Source organism: Xiphophorus couchianus, chromosome 4 (genome assembly GCF_001444195.1).
Source record: "Xiphophorus couchianus chromosome 4, X_couchianus-1.0, whole genome shotgun sequence".
Classification (NCBI taxonomy): domain Eukaryota; kingdom Metazoa; phylum Chordata; class Actinopteri; order Cyprinodontiformes; family Poeciliidae; genus Xiphophorus; species Xiphophorus couchianus.
Window position 1 is genome coordinate 21724015 of NC_040231.1, and position 18502 is coordinate 21742516.

The following is an 18502-nucleotide window of genomic DNA, read 5'->3' on the forward strand; positions in this document are numbered from 1 at the left end:
ATAGCTGCTGAGTTTTGAATAAAAAAAATTTAAGAATTGATATCTGTTAAAACAGATTTTTATAGTATATATTTTTTCTACTCAAATGCAGGCGCATTGGTCCAGACTCATTACAACTGAAGTATCCCATGAAATTTGAACTGGAATGAACTAGAAACTGCTTTGTTTTTCAGCTGATGCAATTTAAAATGTCGTAGTGTGCATCCATTTCTTATGGATGCACACTAAAAAATGGCATGCCTTTGTTAAAAAAAAAATCTCAAATAGCAAAAAACAATGCAGACATGTCAAAATATTCTGACTAACGTTGGTGTTTGACCAAGAGATATTTATTACTATTTCTCAACAATTTTCATTTAAATTGTTACAGAAAAAGAAATATTAAAAAAATGTAAATGTTTGCCATCACGACGCTAGTAACAATGTTACTAGGTACAGGATATCTGCAATATATGTTCACTAGTTTATCAGACATTGCAAAAATTAACAAGTGTGGATATATTCTTAAATTTACCAAATTTTGAATCATTTACCTTGAGTTAAGATACATAGCATATATTATTTGCTAAGATGAATATTCATTGACATATACATTTTCATTCAAGCTCTAAATGTTCAATTATTTTCAGGCTAAGTCAGAGGTGGCCTTAGCCGATGTAACCACAGCAAGGTAAAGCACATCAGCTGTTTGGATGTGTGAAATTTCTTGGTAAAAACAACTGCAGTCTTGCAATGTTTTTACACCAATTGTGTCAGGAATTGCAGGAGCTGCTTAAGTATCATGAGACAGATATGGGGTATTGTGTCCTCTCCCATCTATCATTTAATTTGCTCAGTTGTGATTCTGTGGTCTTGAAATTTTCAGAAAGACAAGACTTGTGCAATAGCAGCTACTAAAAATGCTCTCAAACTCCTTCTTGAGTTTGCTCCTTCTACCTTTTTCCCCTCCAGACTTTCAAACACCTTATGGCTGCTGTTCATTAATTTAGCCCAGACAGGCACTGTTCCCATCAAACAGGATAGAAATCAGAGGCTGAACTCACACAGAGCCACCACTGATTCACATAATAATGTTTGCGAAGTGTGTTAGGGAGAACTCATTTGCACCCTGCAACAGAGTGAAAATAGAGTCCTTCTGGGGAGAAGGGAAGCACTCTTCTACATGCACATTCATTTCTTGTGGAATAACTCACCTGTTGTTACCTCCTTCATGATGTCTGTAGGATGGGGCACACAGCTGTCAGAGAAAACACCTTTGATCTGTGAAAAATAAGAAACAGCAAGGCTCTCAGCTTGGGACACTTTGGAGACATTTCTGCAGCCATGTGTAATCTGTTTAGCTCCAGCTCTCTCCTCACTTCCCTCCTCTCACATCTCTTCCTCTCCTCAAACCTTTAAGGGACTAATACATGTCATAGCATTTATTTTTTATTGATCACTCGTAATAAATAAAGGCTTCTGGATAAATTTTATGAAGGATATTAATTGTTAATACAACATTTTCTGATGGTTTGTATGTCAAATGCTTATAAACAGCTAATGGTAACTTTAATTCTGAGGAGAAAATGTATGGGGAGGTGTTTCTAATGTTAACAGTGCGGAATAATCAGCAACATTTAGGTTTATTTAGCCTATAATAGAGAGAAAAAAAGTGGGAGTTAATTTTTCAAGGTCCCATTTTCATCATCTTATTTATATATTTATAAATGTCAGAGTTTGAAGCTAAAATTAATTTCTTCCTACATCATTCAGATTGTTGAGTAAAGTAAACATATAGTGTTTTGTCATGCTTCTGACAATCTGGTCTGATATGTTGATTTGTTTACTCGTATAGTATGCAAACTAAATATTTAGGCTAAATAAAGCTAATATTTAAATTAAATATTATTTAGTTAAGAATCTTGATATTTAGTTTCTTTAAACTAAATAGTTATTTACTAACTAAAAGTTTTTGTTCCAAACTAAATATGTAAACATGTTCAAACTAAATATTTAGATCCAAATTAAATATTTATTTTGCTAAGTAAATATTGAGCTCCAAATTAAATTTTAATTTTGCTAACTAATATTTAGTTTCAAACTATATATTTATTGTCCAAACTAAACATTTAGGTTCCAAACTAAACATTTAATTTTCAACATAACCATTTAGACTTGTACTTATTTTAATGCCATTGCTCAAAGACACAAAAATGAATTTGGCAACAAAATGTCATTGCTTAGCTACCAGTGTACACAGGACAAATATTGAAAAACTATAAACTTTTTTTAATTAATATTAATATTATATTGCTAACTAAATATTAAGGTTTAGTTATCTGTGAGCTAAACAAATGATTAAATCTGTTTAGTTATTGGTTAGTTGTAAAACCATAAACTAAATGAAGGGCGTTATTTAGCTCGGACCTCAATGTTTAGATACGTACTAATTTAGTTAACATGCAAATTTGCTTACCGATAAGCGGAACTGGTATATCACAATAAAAGCTGGGTTTTCAGGCCTCTATATAAACTTCGCTTATGGCGGTACTGACTCGCTCCAGTGGTCGCTCAACTAACGTTTTTCCATATATATAACAGATTCTTACCCCCTTTACATGTCCAAATTGTAATTTAAAAGATAGGACGTACCGTTTTAGCGGTTATACAGACGTTTTGTCATGTTTCTATAGCAACAGTTTCTGCATCGACGTAACCCACTTCGGTCAAGCCGCAACACTTCCGGTTCATGTTCGATTCAGTCCTTAGCTGCTAACTACGTTGTTTTTGTTTTTGTATTGTTTTTTGTTACACAAACAATATAATTAATTTTTATAGAAATCATTTTGTTTTACGAATGAATAAACAGGAAGTCTTAAAGGTTGGTAGGTCTAAAACAGAACTTGTTCAAATATTTTGGCCAGAATGAAAGTGATATGTATTGTGAATTGAAATTAAAGATGTAAGAATGTTGTTTTTTCATATTTAATTATTATAATTTTTTTTTTCCTGATTTGATTCTGACTTCAGATAATCTTCCTAAAACTGTCAGGCTCAAAAATCTTTTTGTTTTATAGATAGACATGATTTTGTCCAAATCATAAATACTTCCTTGGTCTTATTCAGATCTCTCCGTAGGGCAGTCAGACTTGGGTCGAATATAAAAACATTCAATAAATTGTGCATGTTGTCAAGATATATGAACTTGAAAATGAAGGAAAAGGTATTTGGACCCAAAACGCTCTAAGCTAGTTGGAGTGTTTCTGACGGGCCTGAGAGTTTGGACAAGACAAATTCTCCAGAGGTCAAGCAAGGCAGATCAAATGATGGATTCATCTGCCTGAAGGCTGCTGCATTTCATACTCTTTAAAGTGTGAAATACTCTTTACTAACAGTGTTCAGCAGACGGTGTAATGCTGAAGATGTTAATTGGCAGCAAGTAGTTTTGCATCGAACCACTTCAGAAATGTATATAACAGACATGAGGCTTTTTTTTAATTAGTTACACCATGAATGGTTTGTATTATGGGATGTATTACGGGATGCATGGGTACACAACAAGAAGAGACTAAATACAAACTGCACTGTTTTTGAAGTTTCAGACATTTTACCAGTAAACGTTCCCAACTATTTAACAGCCAGATTTACACCATGTTTACATGTTTAGATTGCAACCAGCATCTCTTCAGTATGATCAGTATTTGACTTTCATTAGAAATGCAAATCTTCCCCTTAGTAACAACTATTTTTTTACAGCACTTTGTTTGTGCCAAATGTGAGAAACCTTTCCTCGGTCACCGCCATTATGAGAGAAAAGGTTTGGCTTACTGTGAGACGCATTACAATCAGGTAAGAAGCTAAAACTTGGCTTTGAATGACACGACTAACATCACATTGCAGGTAGACAATGAAGGAATGTGTTTGATTTGTCTCCTTGTTTCTCTGCTGTTAAGCTCTTTGGGGACGTGTGTTATCACTGCAACCGTGTGATTGAAGGCGATGGTGAGCATCGGTGTGATAAAACACATAATTAGGATCTTCTATGGTTCAGTAATTAAAAAGGTTCTGTGGTTCAGTAAAGAACAAAGTGTTGCTTTAAGTGACAGCAGCTGAATCTTCTGTTTTTATTTATTTTTTCTGCCCCCCCTCAGTTGTGTCTGCTCTCAACAAAGCCTGGTGTGTCACTTGTTTCTCCTGCTCCACCTGCAACACCAAGCTCACTCTCAAGTAAGTCTTAATATGTTAATTGATGCAAACCATAAAATCTAGTCACATGCAACTCTTCCACCTCATGTTTGTTGTGCTCTTACTTTTCTTTAACACTTTTCACGTGCCTTAAAACAAGAAGAGTTTTCATGGGAATGGCTTCTATATTACAACTTGCATCTTCACTCAGAATAGTGTCCGTGTTTGAAGCTCAAATCCTTTGAGCTTTAATGCCTCTGTATTATTCAATTGACTAATTGTAATTTTTAGAAACATCTTCAAGTCTTCAAAGTATTGCATAAAATTGGTATCATTAATGAATATAACAAATCAAATTGGGAAATTAACAGTGGTGTAAAATTCATGGGTTTTGTGTTATATTTCAAAATCTAATAATGTATGCTGTCTGAATGTGGTTATGTATTGTAAATGCCTAGAATTGTTGAATATTTCTGTATTAATTAACATAACATTCAAAGGTGGACGACTAAAAGGAAAGCAAACAGAACTGTTTTTTAGCTAGTATTTTAACTTGTTTGATGAAAATGTCACTAACAAACAGTGTTGTATAAAGTACTGAAATCTCAAAGTCAAGTAAAAGTATAAGTACCTCTCCAAAAAACGACTTTGGTAAAAGTCCAAGTCACTGACTGAAATGTTACTTGAGTTAAAGTCTTAAAGTATCTGAAACTTCTTGTACTCAAGTATGGAAATTGCTGTAAAAATGGATGTACTCAAGTAATGTAATGAAAAGTACAAGTAAAAAGTAAAACAAGGCAAATGCAGTTTGAATGACTTTTTTTATATTTTGGTAAACTTGTCAAATACACTTAAAATAATGTACCCAACCAAGTGCAGGCAAAATTAAACCTGCTAATAAATTGTTCCAGTTTTAAAGAGTAGAACATGTTAATGGTTTGTGGTTTTGAACTTGCATGCCTTTCCTATATTCATTAAATTTAGTCTAAATTGCTATCGCTATGGCTTCTGTCACCCCTTGAACAGAGGAGTCTAGGTAGCCTGCTACAGTCAACATTAGGCCTAAGCTAAATACACCACGTGTGGAACTGAAACAATGCCAAACAAAGTTCATTTATACAGGTAACGTTATGCTCAAGATTTCACAATAGTGCCTAGTGACCAAGCTATAGTTACTGAAACAGGAGGATTATAACCATTTCATAAGACGTTACCTCGATGTGTTTCTTCAAGTTGGACTGGGAGTTTTTGTAAGATAGAATTTCCACATCTTCGGGCAGGAATAACATAAACTGCATGCGCTACGACGAATCTTTAACACCCACGAAAGAGTGTATTGTGTTTAAATAAGGCCATGGGCTCTCATCACCAGCTGGTGGTTCCCCTGGAGCCGTGTCCGACGTAGTTGCAGTTGTTGTGGTCTCCGTCTCCTCCTCCATGTGGCTGCTGCTGATTGCAAGACTTGCTTTGTGTTTAATGGGAGAAGCGAAACCATATCCTATTGGTGGTGATGAACAAGCCCAGGTAAGTAGGATACCGACTTTGTTGCAGTCAATCAGTAGGTGGGGTCAAAACACTTGCGTTTCTCTCTCTCGCTTTTTTGTAACGAGTAACTAAACCACACATTGAAAATGTATCGGAGTAAAAGTACGCAATTAAGTTCGGAAGTATAGTGAAGTAAAAGTGAAAGTTATCAAAAATTTTCATACTCGAGGAAAGTATGAAGTACTCCAAAATATACTTAAGTAAAGTAGTGAAGTATTTTTACTTCGTTACTATACAACACTGCTAACAAACCCTCGAGTTGCTTTGATTATATTTAAACTTGAGTGTGTTTTGAAATGACAGCCACACAAGATAAGGTTTCTGTGATAATTTTACTATTGGAACACTTTACTTACATTTCATTTGACTGGGCATTTAATCAGGATGGAATGAAAACATACAGTTTACTACATCTTATGGACAGTTTTGAGCTACTTCATTAAAGATCAACATCTTAATTTTAAAGGAATTAATAATCATGAGATTATGATCTATCTTTTTTCCCCACAACATGACTTCAGTGCTCTGTGGTGTTAAGTTTCTTAGAGGTCATAATGTGACAGTTTTACTTATGACTGTACTCTTATGAATTAATGTTTGAAAATTTTGAGCTATAAATCTCCTGTGTGGTAAACACTGGAAACTCTTTAGTAATCTGGTAAAGTTTAGTAGATAATCAGTTTCCATCGTTGCAAACTAAAACTGAATTTTTTTGTGTTTTTTTTTTTTAATTAAATGGTTCTGAATTATAATTACATTAAAAGCTCCATGCATATGCTAAACACTTTAAGTAGAAGTCAAATCACTGACTAACATGCTTGAGCTGTAGTTCAGCTGTGAATTAATATATTTATACAGTGGGTGAAAAATGTTGCACTCTGGGACTTGAGTCCATATCCTGGAAGCCAGAACCAACAGTTGAGGTGTAATGAAAACATATTTCAACACTCGATCAAGACATCTGCTTATCAAAGCCATACAAACATGGAAAAGGGATAAAAAAAAGATTTGGAGCACTCAGTGTACCTTAGCACATTCAATATACAGTATTTAACTATGTTACTAAAGGCAACTGTTAACACAGGCTGGTGGTAGATGAGTAATTATGTCTTCACTACACACTGGAGGAACTTGGACAGGTGGATTTTGGCAGGTAATGGCAGCATGTTCTCGTCCGGTGAGACGAAACTCAAGAAGTGCTGTTTGAAAGTTGCCCATTCACCAAATGTCATACCCAGGAGGACTTTCAGATCTTCTGTGTCACCAAAGACCAGAGCAGAGCCATTGAGCTTATGTTTTTTCACTGTTTCCCTGTACATACTGTCCAATTTCATCCTCTCCATCTGAAAAAAAATCAATATAAAACACAGTGTTGTTAGTGTGCCTGTTAGAAATGTTAGGTCAATGAGTAAGGCTGAGAAATGTTATAAAATATTTTATCACAAAATGAACAAAGAAATGTGCACAACTATCACAGCAAAAACATAAAGTGATGGAAAAATGTCCAACAAGATCTCTTTCTGAAAAACTGTCACAACAATTTTAAATCTGAAGGTTTTTAAGAAAATTAACTAGAAAGATCTAGACAGATCTTTAAAGAACAATCTAGAACAAAAATATCCAATGGAAATAAATGAATTAATATCCAAGATATGCTATAAGTGCATAAGTCATACAGACTAACTTTGTCTGAACTCACCTCTTCACATATGTCGTCTGTGGTCATTTTGATAAGACTTGTGACTGGAAGAGGAGCTATGTTCCTCATCCAACCAGAATTTTCCAGCCTGCATGTCCCTCTGATAAGAGCCAGTTCCCTCTTGATTGACTGATCCAGATTCACCATCCCTACCTGAAAGATCTCCAGGTTCTTTAAGGTGAACTCAAACTCATCATCCTTGAGTAACGCTTCGAACACTTCAGGATCTCCGTCCTGCTCGAGGAGGTCCTCGATGTGTGTCCGCATCACATAGAGCTCCTCCCTGGACTCGCTGAAGACCTCCCAAAGGGTCTTTGAATCATCAGAGCTCATGTTCTGTTGATCAATCGCTGCTCTCTGCTTTTCATCCTCCACACACTGGAGGATCCAGCTGAATCGACAGGGCCACTGGTTGGCTAGAACCACCCATGCTGCAGTGTGCTCTGGGTCAGGAAACTCTTTCTTCAGTAACTTCATGATTATGACCGTTACCCAGACAGAGCTGATCGTCCTCTTCATTGAGATGGCATCATCTAACATGTACTTGTTCAGCTTTTTTTCACCGTTGCTAAGTATTGTCTGAACCATTTTTTCCAATTTATCCTCCTTCACACCTAAAGTATCTCTATTTGTGTTGATCAGAGGATTTGACTCCTTTGATTCCTCAATTGCCACCACAGACAGATCTATTGAAGAAGTCGTTCTCCTGTCTCTGTTCCATCTTAAAAAGGAATCTTCAGAGAATCCTGGAGTGTTGTTAAGACTGTTAAATAAGCTGCGCTTTGAATTTTCACACATTGGTGGGACTGTGAAGCCCAGAGTGACTATGCGGTTCAGCAGTGCGTGAGCTCTGTCCTCTTTACAGAAGCAGTTTTCTGCAAATTTCACTTTTTTTAACAGAACATTTGGATTTACAGCCAGGATGGAAAGAACTGGGCTTTTCTCATCTGAGAGTAAAATATTGATGGCCTCCAGGACTCCAACAATTTTCTTGGGGGAGCAACGGTCCAGATGTGTAATTTTCAACACAATACGAATCCTCCTCCTTTCAAACACCTCCATGAACTTGATGAATTGAGTCAGAAACCACATTTCTTTCCTGACTTCATTCATGAATCCCAATTGGTTGCTGATCCGTTCATTGTCCATTCCTCGTTTAATGTTCTGTTCTTGACTGAAAATGAGGTTCTTGACCATCTGAAAGGCAAACCTGAGTAATGTTACTGCTGGGACTCCTAAGGATGCAATAGCAAAGCCCTCCAGTAGATTCATCTCACTGTTTGCTTCAGTCTCCAGCTCCTCTGGTTTTATTTCAGCATTAGGAAAAACCCAAACAAAAAAGACCACTACGAGAACTACTGGGACAACAATGATGAACAGTAGGAAAAACCACAGGGGGCAGCAGCAAACCTTCTTGGATATCCAGTTATTGGGGATGTCCTTCACCTCCTGAAGTGAAAAAAGTAACCCAAGGAGAAAAAATGGTTATGAACCACTGCTGTGTTTTAGGGACATGTGTCTACATAAAAAATGCTGACTTTCTATCAGTTTGTTGCCCACTTTTTGTTTGGAAACCACTAAGTACCTGGAAGATAGCTTGGTAAAATAAATGCATCGTTCCTGCAGATTTAATCCCTATAGTGCAAATGTCGAATTTGATCTCAACATGAGATCAATATTTAATGAGTAGATTCAGTTGAGAAAATTATTGTTAATTTTTGGAAAAAGCCAGTGGACAGCAGGTTAATGTCTTACACATTGAACAAGAGAAGTACCAAAAAGACACCAACTGGCTGTAAAACAAGGCATTTGAAGTCCCTTGCAGAATATTTCTCAGTGATTTTTTGTATTACCTACAAAAACACACATAACCTCTAAATATGTTCTTAAGGTAAAGAAAAGCCAACAAAAAACTCACCTTTGCCTTAACTTCATCCCTTTTATCATATTGAGTAACACGATAGAGTGAGAGTTGCAGTTTCCCAAAATTCATCTGCATGGCATTAAACAGTCGTATGGCTATCCCAGCCCATAGCATGTCACTGCCAGCAAAATGCCAAGCACTGAAATTCACATAAAGGAACCTGACATTATGGCGATTCTGGTTCTCCGTAGTCCAGACTGGTGTGTAGAAGAGCAACCTCACAATGAGAACCAAGAAGTCTTTGACAGAATGTTTGACTGCACGGGGTTTTTGTCCTTTGTCAGATTTCTCCTCAATCCTCAAAGACTCCCGATTTGTGTACACTGAAAAACAACAATTACAATATTTACATTGAGGATGTAGGTAGTTTAGATCCATATGATCGTATTAGAAAATATGATGAACAATATCATCATCATCATCATATCTTCTGCAATGATAAAAAAAGGCATCTGTGACCCAGTATTGGAAAAGCAGAATAAAAAATATATTTTAATATATTTACTATGGATGATTTGTTTAATAACTCATCTCAAGCAGAAACAAAGTCGGAAAAAAACGTAAAAAGCATTATAATCAAAAATGTAATATTATGCATCCAACCTCTAAAATCAAGGTATTGAGATAATTCTCTGGTAAATATTTAACATTTTATAGATTTTACCTGTATGGCTTCAAGTAAAATACACTTAAGCAAAGAACTAAATCCAATACTTGCTCCAGGAAAACAATCAGCCATTTGCCACAGGAGAAGGCAAAATAAATAAAATGAATGTTGGGTTCTGGAGTAGTCGTATTTGTCATCTGTCTTGCAGCATCTCCGAGTCCCATTATTCTGTGAATTGTATTATCTGAACTTGAAGATTGATCTGAAATGTGCAATAAATCTGCCAAAGTAAAAAGAAAAATAATAATTCCTGTTGCAGCAGGACCTTCAGGGTACAGCAGCAATACTTTTCTTTTCCATGGAGGCCTGTCACCACTCAGACTTGTTGACATGAGTTGTCTTTGTAATATATTTCCAAACATTGAATCAACAAGGTGAATTCATATGTGCAGCCTGACTTATCTTTTTTGTGTACTTTGTTTATTCCTACAACTCTCCAGAATTTTGTTTACCATGCTTTTTAAAAGAAGCATCTTTTTTTAAAGATATAAGGATGACTTAGGTGACTCAGTAAAATACAAAAACAATGTCCCTTTTTAAATGCATCCAGTCAGTTTTTAAGAAGTTATTAAGACCTCTGGGTTTCACTGCATATGTTTGGACATTATATGTTGTGAATGTAATATTCTGTCACCATAATATTATCATGGACAGGTGCAGTTTGCACAGTCAGCGTATCACAGTTTCACACGTCTCTGTCATGTTCACAGCTCACACAGCAGATAAGGAGATTGTGTCATAAACACTGCAAACATGCAAATCATCTGATGCAGAAAGTAGTCATCAGTGTCACACAGAGTAAACCCAGACAGGTATAAGTGGTTGTTTTAGAAACAATCTGCTTGTACTTTTCACACCATTTACCTCCTATTTGATCGAGAATCACATACAGTCGGTCCTGACAAGAAGAGTAGAGTCCCACTGTTGCCGGTGATGAAACCTTCGTTAGCGTCTTGGACAGAGCGTATGCATAGATATTATCTGAAAGCAGATTTATGTGAACAGTTAACGTGGCTAACTCATTATAATGCAGGTAATATTGCTATTGACTAGAGATACATTATTCTTTAAGTCTGTAGATTTAGAGGTGTTCTATTTCTAAACTCTGCAGATCTACATATTTCCTGGCACAATTGTAAACTTTGGTCCAAGAAACGTCTCATAAACTTGTAGAGGACCTCCATTGGTTTCCACTGTTGTCTGCATTCACTCGCTTCATACTTCAGCCTTTTACACTTTATTACTCTTACAAACCTTGCACATTGAGAGACAGAAGTTGTTGCCTATTCTACTTTACGGACAAGATCAAATGCAGTCAAATTATCGAATTATGCTCCAACATTATTTTACTCTAGCCACATTATTGGATTTAGGTCAAGCCTTTGACAGAACCATTCTAATCTGAATATGCTTCGATCTAAACCACTTCATTGAGATCTTGTAGAGTTTCATTGTCTAATTCTATGTTGTTTTGAAGCCTTAAACAGAGTTTATTCCTGTATTTAACTCTGTTCACTTCCCGATCAACCTCAACTGTCATCCATACATAATGATGCTGCCACCATCATGTTGAATAGTGAACATGTTTATTAAGGTGATGTGGAGTGTTGCTTTTTCTCCACAAATGTCTTTTTTATGTTGGCCTGAAGGTACAAGATTAATTCCTAACAATGATTTCCTTTTCCGCCACTCTTTTATACAGGGTAGACATTTAGACATGTATAGGCACATTCTCCCACCTGAGCTGTGGATGTCTGCATCCTCTCAGTTACCATGGGCCCCTTAGCTGAATGTGAATAATGCTCTCCTTGCCTGTCCGATCACTTAAGTGAATGGCTATGTCTGATTAAGTTGGATTTCAATATTTTCCACTTATCATTAGATGCCTTGAACAGAGCTTGGCGAGATGACATAACTCAGATTAGAAGATTTCAAAAAGCAGCTGGTTGAATTGGATTTTATTTAGGAGGTAAAAAGGCTCAATGCGGATAAAAAAACCTATGAATCCATTTTCTTCCTTCACACAGTTATTATTGGGACATGAAAGGATCACCTTCAAGCTCACCTTTGTAGCAGAGTATGGTTGATATTTGCCAAGTGAAATGTTTTCTGTACAGCTATTTCTTACTTAGAAATAGCTGCTGAGTTTTGAATAAAAAAAATTTAAGAATTGATATCTGTTAAAACAGATTTTTATAGTATATATTTTTTCTACTCAAATGCAGGCGCATTGGTCCAGACTCATTACAACTGAAGTATCCCATGAAATTTGAACTGGAATGAACTAGAAACTGCTTTGTTTTTCAGCTGATGCAATTTAAAATGTCGTAGTGTGCATCCATTTCTTATGGATGCACACTAAAAAATGGCATGCCTTTGTTAAAAAAAAAATCTCAAATAGCAAAAAACAATGCAGACATGTCAAAATATTCTGACTAACGTTGGTGTTTGACCAAGAGATATTTATTACTATTTCTCAACAATTTTCATTTAAATTGTTACAGAAAAAGAAATATTAAAAAAATGTAAATGTTTGCCATCACGACGCTAGTAACAATGTTACTAGGTACAGGATATCTGCAATATATGTTCACTAGTTTATCAGACATTGCAAAAATTAACAAGTGTGGATATATTCTTAAATTTACCAAATTTTGAATCATTTACCTTGAGTTAAGATACATAGCATATATTATTTGCTAAGATGAATATTCATTGACATATACATTTTCATTCAAGCTCTAAATGTTCAATTATTTTCAGGCTAAGTCAGAGGTGGCCTTAGCCGATGTAACCACAGCAAGGTAAAGCACATCAGCTGTTTGGATGTGTGAAATTTCTTGGTAAAAACAACTGCAGTCTTGCAATGTTTTTACACCAATTGTGTCAGGAATTGCAGGAGCTGCTTAAGTATCATGAGACAGATATGGGGTATTGTGTCCTCTCCCATCTATCATTTAATTTGCTCAGTTGTGATTCTGTGGTCTTGAAATTTTCAGAAAGACAAGACTTGTGCAATAGCAGCTACTGAAAATGCTCTCAAACTCCTTCTTGAGTTTGCTCCTTCTACCTTTTTCCCCTCCAGACTTTCAAACACCTTATGGCTGCTGTTCATTAATTTAGCCCAGACAGGCACTGTTCCCATCAAACAGGATAGAAATCAGAGGCTGAACTCACACAGAGCCACCACTGATTCACATAATAATGTTTGCGAAGTGTGTTAGGGAGAACTCATTTGCACCCTGCAACAGAGTGAAAATAGAGTCCTTCTGGGGAGAAGGGAAGCACTCTTCTACATGCACATTCATTTCTTGTGGAATAACTCACCTGTTGTTACCTCCTTCATGATGACTGTAGGATGGGGCACACAGCTGTCAGAGAAAACACCTTTGATCTGTGAAAAATAAGAAACAGCAAGGCTCTCAGCTTGGGACACTTTGGAGACATTTCTACAGCCATGTGTAATCTGTTTAGCTCCAGCTCTCTCCTCACTTCCCTCCTCTCACATCTCTTCCTCTCCTCAAACCTCTAAGGGACTAATACATGTCATTGCATTTATTTTTTATTGATCATTCATAAAGGTTTAATGCTGTATTTATGAAGGATATTGTTAATACAATATTTACTAGTAGCTTATATTTCGTATGTTTAAAAACAAGTCACGGTGTATTTAATTCTGAAAAATGGGCTTTATGTTTATTTACCTGCTTTAAATGTACCCTAACATAGCCATTCAACAATTATGTCGAAGCTTTTGAACATTTATGGCTGTAGAACAAAAGATTTATTAACATTTACAGCTATTTAAATTGACATTGTTTGCATTCATAAAGCATTATTGCCAAACCTTTTAATAGGCTTCGTTTTCTGATGTTCTGGGACCAATAAAATGTTAATATATTCCTTTTAAACCTATAAACTAATCAGCTGGCATTTACTACAATATCATCTATGTTCCTAATTCTGTAAAGGGCTGACAACACGTTACTGAACTCTGCAATTACTTGCACTGGAGTCTTAGTGTGAAAAAAAAAATCCACAAAAGAACTATCATTATGTATTTGCAGTTATAACTTGATGCTGAAGATTTCTGCACCATTTCTTTCATCTTCATCTATGTTTCGGATTCATCCTGGTAGAACAGCTTTGATCAAATTCTGTTAAAGAATCCTACTGGGCTGACTCGGCCAAAACAGAAAGTGAGTTATTCCCTTTTTAACAACTGTGCCGTTAATTTAGTTCCGAGCTTTCTGGGTAGTCCGTGTGGCTCCCAGTTCTGCGGTTTCTTTGTTCTCATCCTCGTCATCTCCTCACGCAGGTTACCTTTGCTAATCTATATCATGGGCGTAGGTTTGGGTATGGACGGTCGTGACATGTCACGACCAATATTCAAGGGATATAAAATAGTCCCGACCAATTTTTGCCATATAAATAATAAAAAAAAGAACATATGTCAATCAATCAATCAATCAATCAATCTTTATTTCAGACACAAAAGAGGTCCATAGTAAAACAAAAAGAAAAAAAACAAAACAAAAAGAAACATGACAGTCACTGAGCCACAAATAAATGATGACGCCAATGTTTCCACAATCTTGAGAAAAATCTCGCTGTACTAAAAACAGGGTTTACTAAAATTGCTATTATATTATTGCTATTATATGTATTTTTTAACAAAAACAAAATAAATAAACGAAAATCTACATTGATTAGTTTAATATTTCAATATACTACGCAGTGGTAGCACTCATTTTAAATGCTGGTGAGTTGGCGAGTAAGTTGTAAGGTCCACCCAAAACATAGACCAAACCTACGCCCTTGATCTATATGAATATAAATTTCCCGAGTTTCGTTTTGACTTCCTGGTTTCTCATCTGCTCCGTTGATGCTGGACAAACTTCCACGGCTAGCTCCATCCAGTCCCTCTGCTGCTGCGATACTTGTCCGACCTCCAACCCCTCCACTCGGCTGCCTTCATCTTGGTACTCACCCAAAACACGGTTCTGCACCTCGACACCAATCTGTGCCGCAGACTCATCTACTGGATTCTAACACCAAACACCTGCAGCGAGTCAAGACTGTTGCTACCTGGCGCCCTCATGAGGACGACCGCACGAACTGCAACAAAGGGTTAAACATGCAGACACCTCCCTGGTCCAAACAGAAATCGCCTTTTTTCCCCCCAGGTTCTTTTACAAAATTCTTTTTTTTTTTTTTTTCCCCAGTTTGAAGTGATCTTAGAAGAGAATCGTGATCATGAAAAGTTTCAATCTGGCTTTAAAAAGTTTCACAGCACTAAACCTGCTATCCTAAAGTTTTCAATGACCTGGTTATAACTGTTTTTGAAAATCCCTGCTCTTTGAGGTCTAAGAGCCTTGTTTGACATTGGATTATTGCATCCTTTTATCAAGGCTTGAGCATTGCGTGGGGTTGGAAGAAATTGTGCTACATTGGTTTAAGTCTTTAATGGGGGAAAAAAAAAGCTTCCCAATCCAGGTAGACGCATAGTCTTCAGCTGCAACACTTGTTACTTGGGGAGTTCTGCAATGATTCATTCAAGGGCCAGTCTTTTTTCCCCTTATGTTACACCTAGGAACTATTTCTATGAAATATCTCTTTCCACTGCATTGTTGATGGCATTCAACACTATCTGCCAATTTACAAAAAACAGTTCTGTGATATCATTATTGGAATGTCTTGCTGATATAAAGACATGAACAACCCTGTTATGTCAACTAATAGCAATAGTTAATGATTGCTATCCACTTCACCTTCTTCCTTTAGCAACATATTTTCTAACCTTGTCAGAACTTGCCTGAGAGATTCAAATAGACCGCATAGCTCTTGCTCGCAGACTTGAAAGTTCTGCTGAAGTTTGTTTACATTTCATGGTCCAAGCTCTGATCAAAGTGGACAAACCATACTTTTAAATCTTCTGTATAACTTAATCCTATGACTTCAGGATAGACACATGATTTCAATCCAACAGGCTTACCTGAATGATAGGGTTGGTCTTTTCTTCAGGTCATATCATATCAATGCGTTTAAAACACTACAAACCACAGAAAGCCAGCTGCAGGTAGAAGTAAAAGGTGTGGCAATGCTCATGACGGATTTTATAACACGAAAAGGAAAGGGGGTGGGGGGAGGAAAAGGTGTCTGGTAACTACAGGCTTTGTATAGGCTTAACGCTTTCCAGGAAGTGAGGTCATGATAAAGATTGAATTACGCCATGCCTTACAATTAAAGCTGTACATTATCTTTTGTCCTTTTCTCAGCTGGTATTTTTGCCTACTTCACCATTTCACCATTCACAGAATAGAGGTCTGTGGTGTTGGGCAGTGCCCGAAACCATCAAACCGTAGAAAATCTCCTATTCTTCAAACAGCTTCTGGCAACAACTGTCCAACATTTTCTGTCTGTGGAAAAATGGAATAAATGAGTGATTTTTAAATTTTTTTTAACTTCGGAGTTGTTCGGTCTGCATGATTCATGAACCACATTTTCTTACTTTGGGAGTCCCTCAGGTGGAGATTGACTGGATCGTTTTGCTCGGCGTAATCTGACATGTGAAACAGTTAAGATGCCAAAACAGCAGCACCAAAGCTTTTCTTTTTCTTTTTTTTTTTTTTGCCTAAAGTAGAATTTGTTTTGACACAACTGGTTAGTCAAGCTTTCAAAAACAAGCCAAAGGCCTAATTTCCCTTGACATATTTACTTTATTTTCTTTAGCATTTATTTATTTATTTCCATGAGGTTAGCCCTGCTGGGTTGTCACAGCATGGTCTGCTGCAGAACTCTTTCACGCATTATGCAAATCATTTCAAAGTGGGTGCTTCAAACTTACAAAAGAGCATCATTCTACATTAAATGCAGGTCATAAACGAGATGGCAGTCATTATTATGCTGTACATTTTCACATCTTTGCAGAAAGTATGTGCCATTTCATGCATTGTCTAGTGTGTTTAAAGCACATTTCACAAATTAATGCTAAAGGCAAAAGTGAAGTCTCAAATCATTAGACAAAACTGACACTATGTACATTTAACATTTAACAAGCAAATGATGGACATAACTAGATCCTTTTTTTTCGTGAAAGTAATCCTACCGATTGGTGTCATTTATGTTGATAACTTTAATCCCAGCCCTCAAAGAGTAAAAGGCTAAATCTTTAGGCAATTTGCAAAAGTTTAATTAATGTATTTAATTAGTACTAAAAACGCTGGGCCTGAGGGTGACTGATTATTTTTACTTTCTGCAGGAAGTTGATTGTTCAACTACTTTAATTAACTTGATTGTCATAGAAAAAAAGTAAGATTGTGTGTGACAGACAGTTCTCACTTATTGCTTGGCCAGAAGTCTTTTGCAGATGAATAATGAATAAACTGGATATCATCACCCAGTCGGCACACCTTCAAAACACCTTACCCTCTCACCTAATAGACTTTGAGATTAAGGTGAATAAATTCTCTTAGATGACTAATCCAAGATAAGCATCAAACAGAGACAAAGTCTTGCTCAACACTGGGGAAAACTCAGAATATTTGCTCCCTAAAATACGGGGAAATTAAACTAACGTAGTCATGTGTCAGGTTTGTGGAACAGGCAGCTGTAATTGTGAGAGGTGGGGGCTCACTGGTCAATTTGCATGAGCTGATGGGTAAACAGGTCTGAGGATGTGAGGCTTTTTAAAGTCCTATTGGAATCCAACAGAGGGTGCTAAAGCATTGTACATGAAAACAGGACGGTGACATTTGATCAGCAGCCCTTCATGTATCTTCTCTGTTTAGTATGGGGGAGCAGGCCTGACACTAAAGGAGGCATTTGAAAATCGGGTGCGGCTGAAGGATTAGGATGTGCTGGACTTATTCAAGGAAAGTGGTGATAGTCATTTATTGTACAGTTTACACGACAGTTTTAAACCGCCTTTTGCTTCTTTATGTTTTCCCTTCCAATAGCCAGATTTTCATGCAATCTTTCAAATAGTCAGCCTCAATGGCGTAAGGTTAGTTTCATCTTTTGTCTTTGTTCTTTTTTCCCTTCTTGGTTATGTACTTAAACTTGAGGGAGATAGAAAAACGGAGTACATAAATGAAGTGTAAAGTCTAACTGCCCAGAGCAGATGATTTGTATCTTAACGTTATCCTATAAAGGAAGACAGAAAGATGCATCATCTTTCAGCTAATCATCCACTATGCGGCGAGTTTTAATATAGTAGCTCTTTGGGAATGAACTTATTGGCACTAAAATTTCATTATGGCTGTCAAACAGTGTTTTGCTTTTGCCGAGTTAAAGAAATTGGAACAAATTGTGTTGCTGTGATGGACTGCTGCTAATAAAAAGCCTAAATATCAAATTTAATACATGCTTCTGCTGAGTTGACTCTAAGTGAGGAGCTTTTCATGCCTGAATGATTCATAGGTCAGAGTTAGGTGGCTTAGCAAACAACAACAATGAGAAGAAAAGAACATCTCTCTAAAAATGGTCAGGTACTGAACAGAAT

General features: G+C 36.5%; 2 protein-coding genes and 1 long non-coding RNA gene across 7 annotated transcripts in view; 1 reads left to right on the forward strand and 2 right to left on the reverse strand.

The window, feature by feature from the left end:
- The window catches only part of LOC114142904 (NTPase KAP family P-loop domain-containing protein 1-like), a 9443-nt gene extending 6742 nt beyond the window's left edge, over positions 1-2701 (reverse strand). Inside the window, exons 1-2 of one of the 2 annotated variants that reach the window (XM_028014468.1) lie at positions 2632-2701; positions 1194-1260 (exon numbers count right to left, since the gene is read on the reverse strand). In XM_028014468.1, the coding sequence (XP_027870269.1) occupies positions 1194-1212 (19 nt within the window). In that variant the 5' untranslated portion in view covers positions 1213-1260; positions 2632-2701. The other variant, XM_028014469.1, reaches the window with a different exon arrangement.
- Positions 1-16125, reverse strand: part of nkpd1 (NTPase, KAP family P-loop domain containing 1) — a 23825-nt gene extending 7700 nt beyond the window's left edge. The window contains exons 1-6 of one of the 4 annotated variants that reach the window (XR_003595127.1): positions 14990-15966; positions 13327-13393; positions 10864-10980; positions 9327-9655; positions 7409-8857; positions 6736-7052 (exon numbers count right to left, since the gene is read on the reverse strand). Coding sequence is in view for 3 of the 4 variants with exons in the window: in XM_028014465.1 (XP_027870266.1) it covers positions 6813-7052; positions 7409-8857; positions 9327-9655; positions 10864-10980; positions 13327-13393; positions 14990-15037 (2250 nt within the window). In the remaining variant the exon portion in view is untranslated. Of the gene's footprint in view, positions 1-6022; positions 7053-7408; positions 8858-9326; positions 9656-10863; positions 10981-13326; positions 13394-14989; positions 15967-15994 lie in introns of those variants that run through there. The other 3 variants (XM_028014466.1, XM_028014465.1, XM_028014467.1) reach the window with 3 other exon arrangements.
- On the forward strand, positions 3093-4655 carry LOC114142907 (uncharacterized). Its single transcript, XR_003595128.1, has 3 exons — positions 3093-3828; positions 3933-3981; positions 4131-4655. It is a non-coding gene; the product is annotated as an uncharacterized LOC114142907 (long non-coding RNA).
- Positions 16126-18502: the final 2377 nt, after the last annotated feature.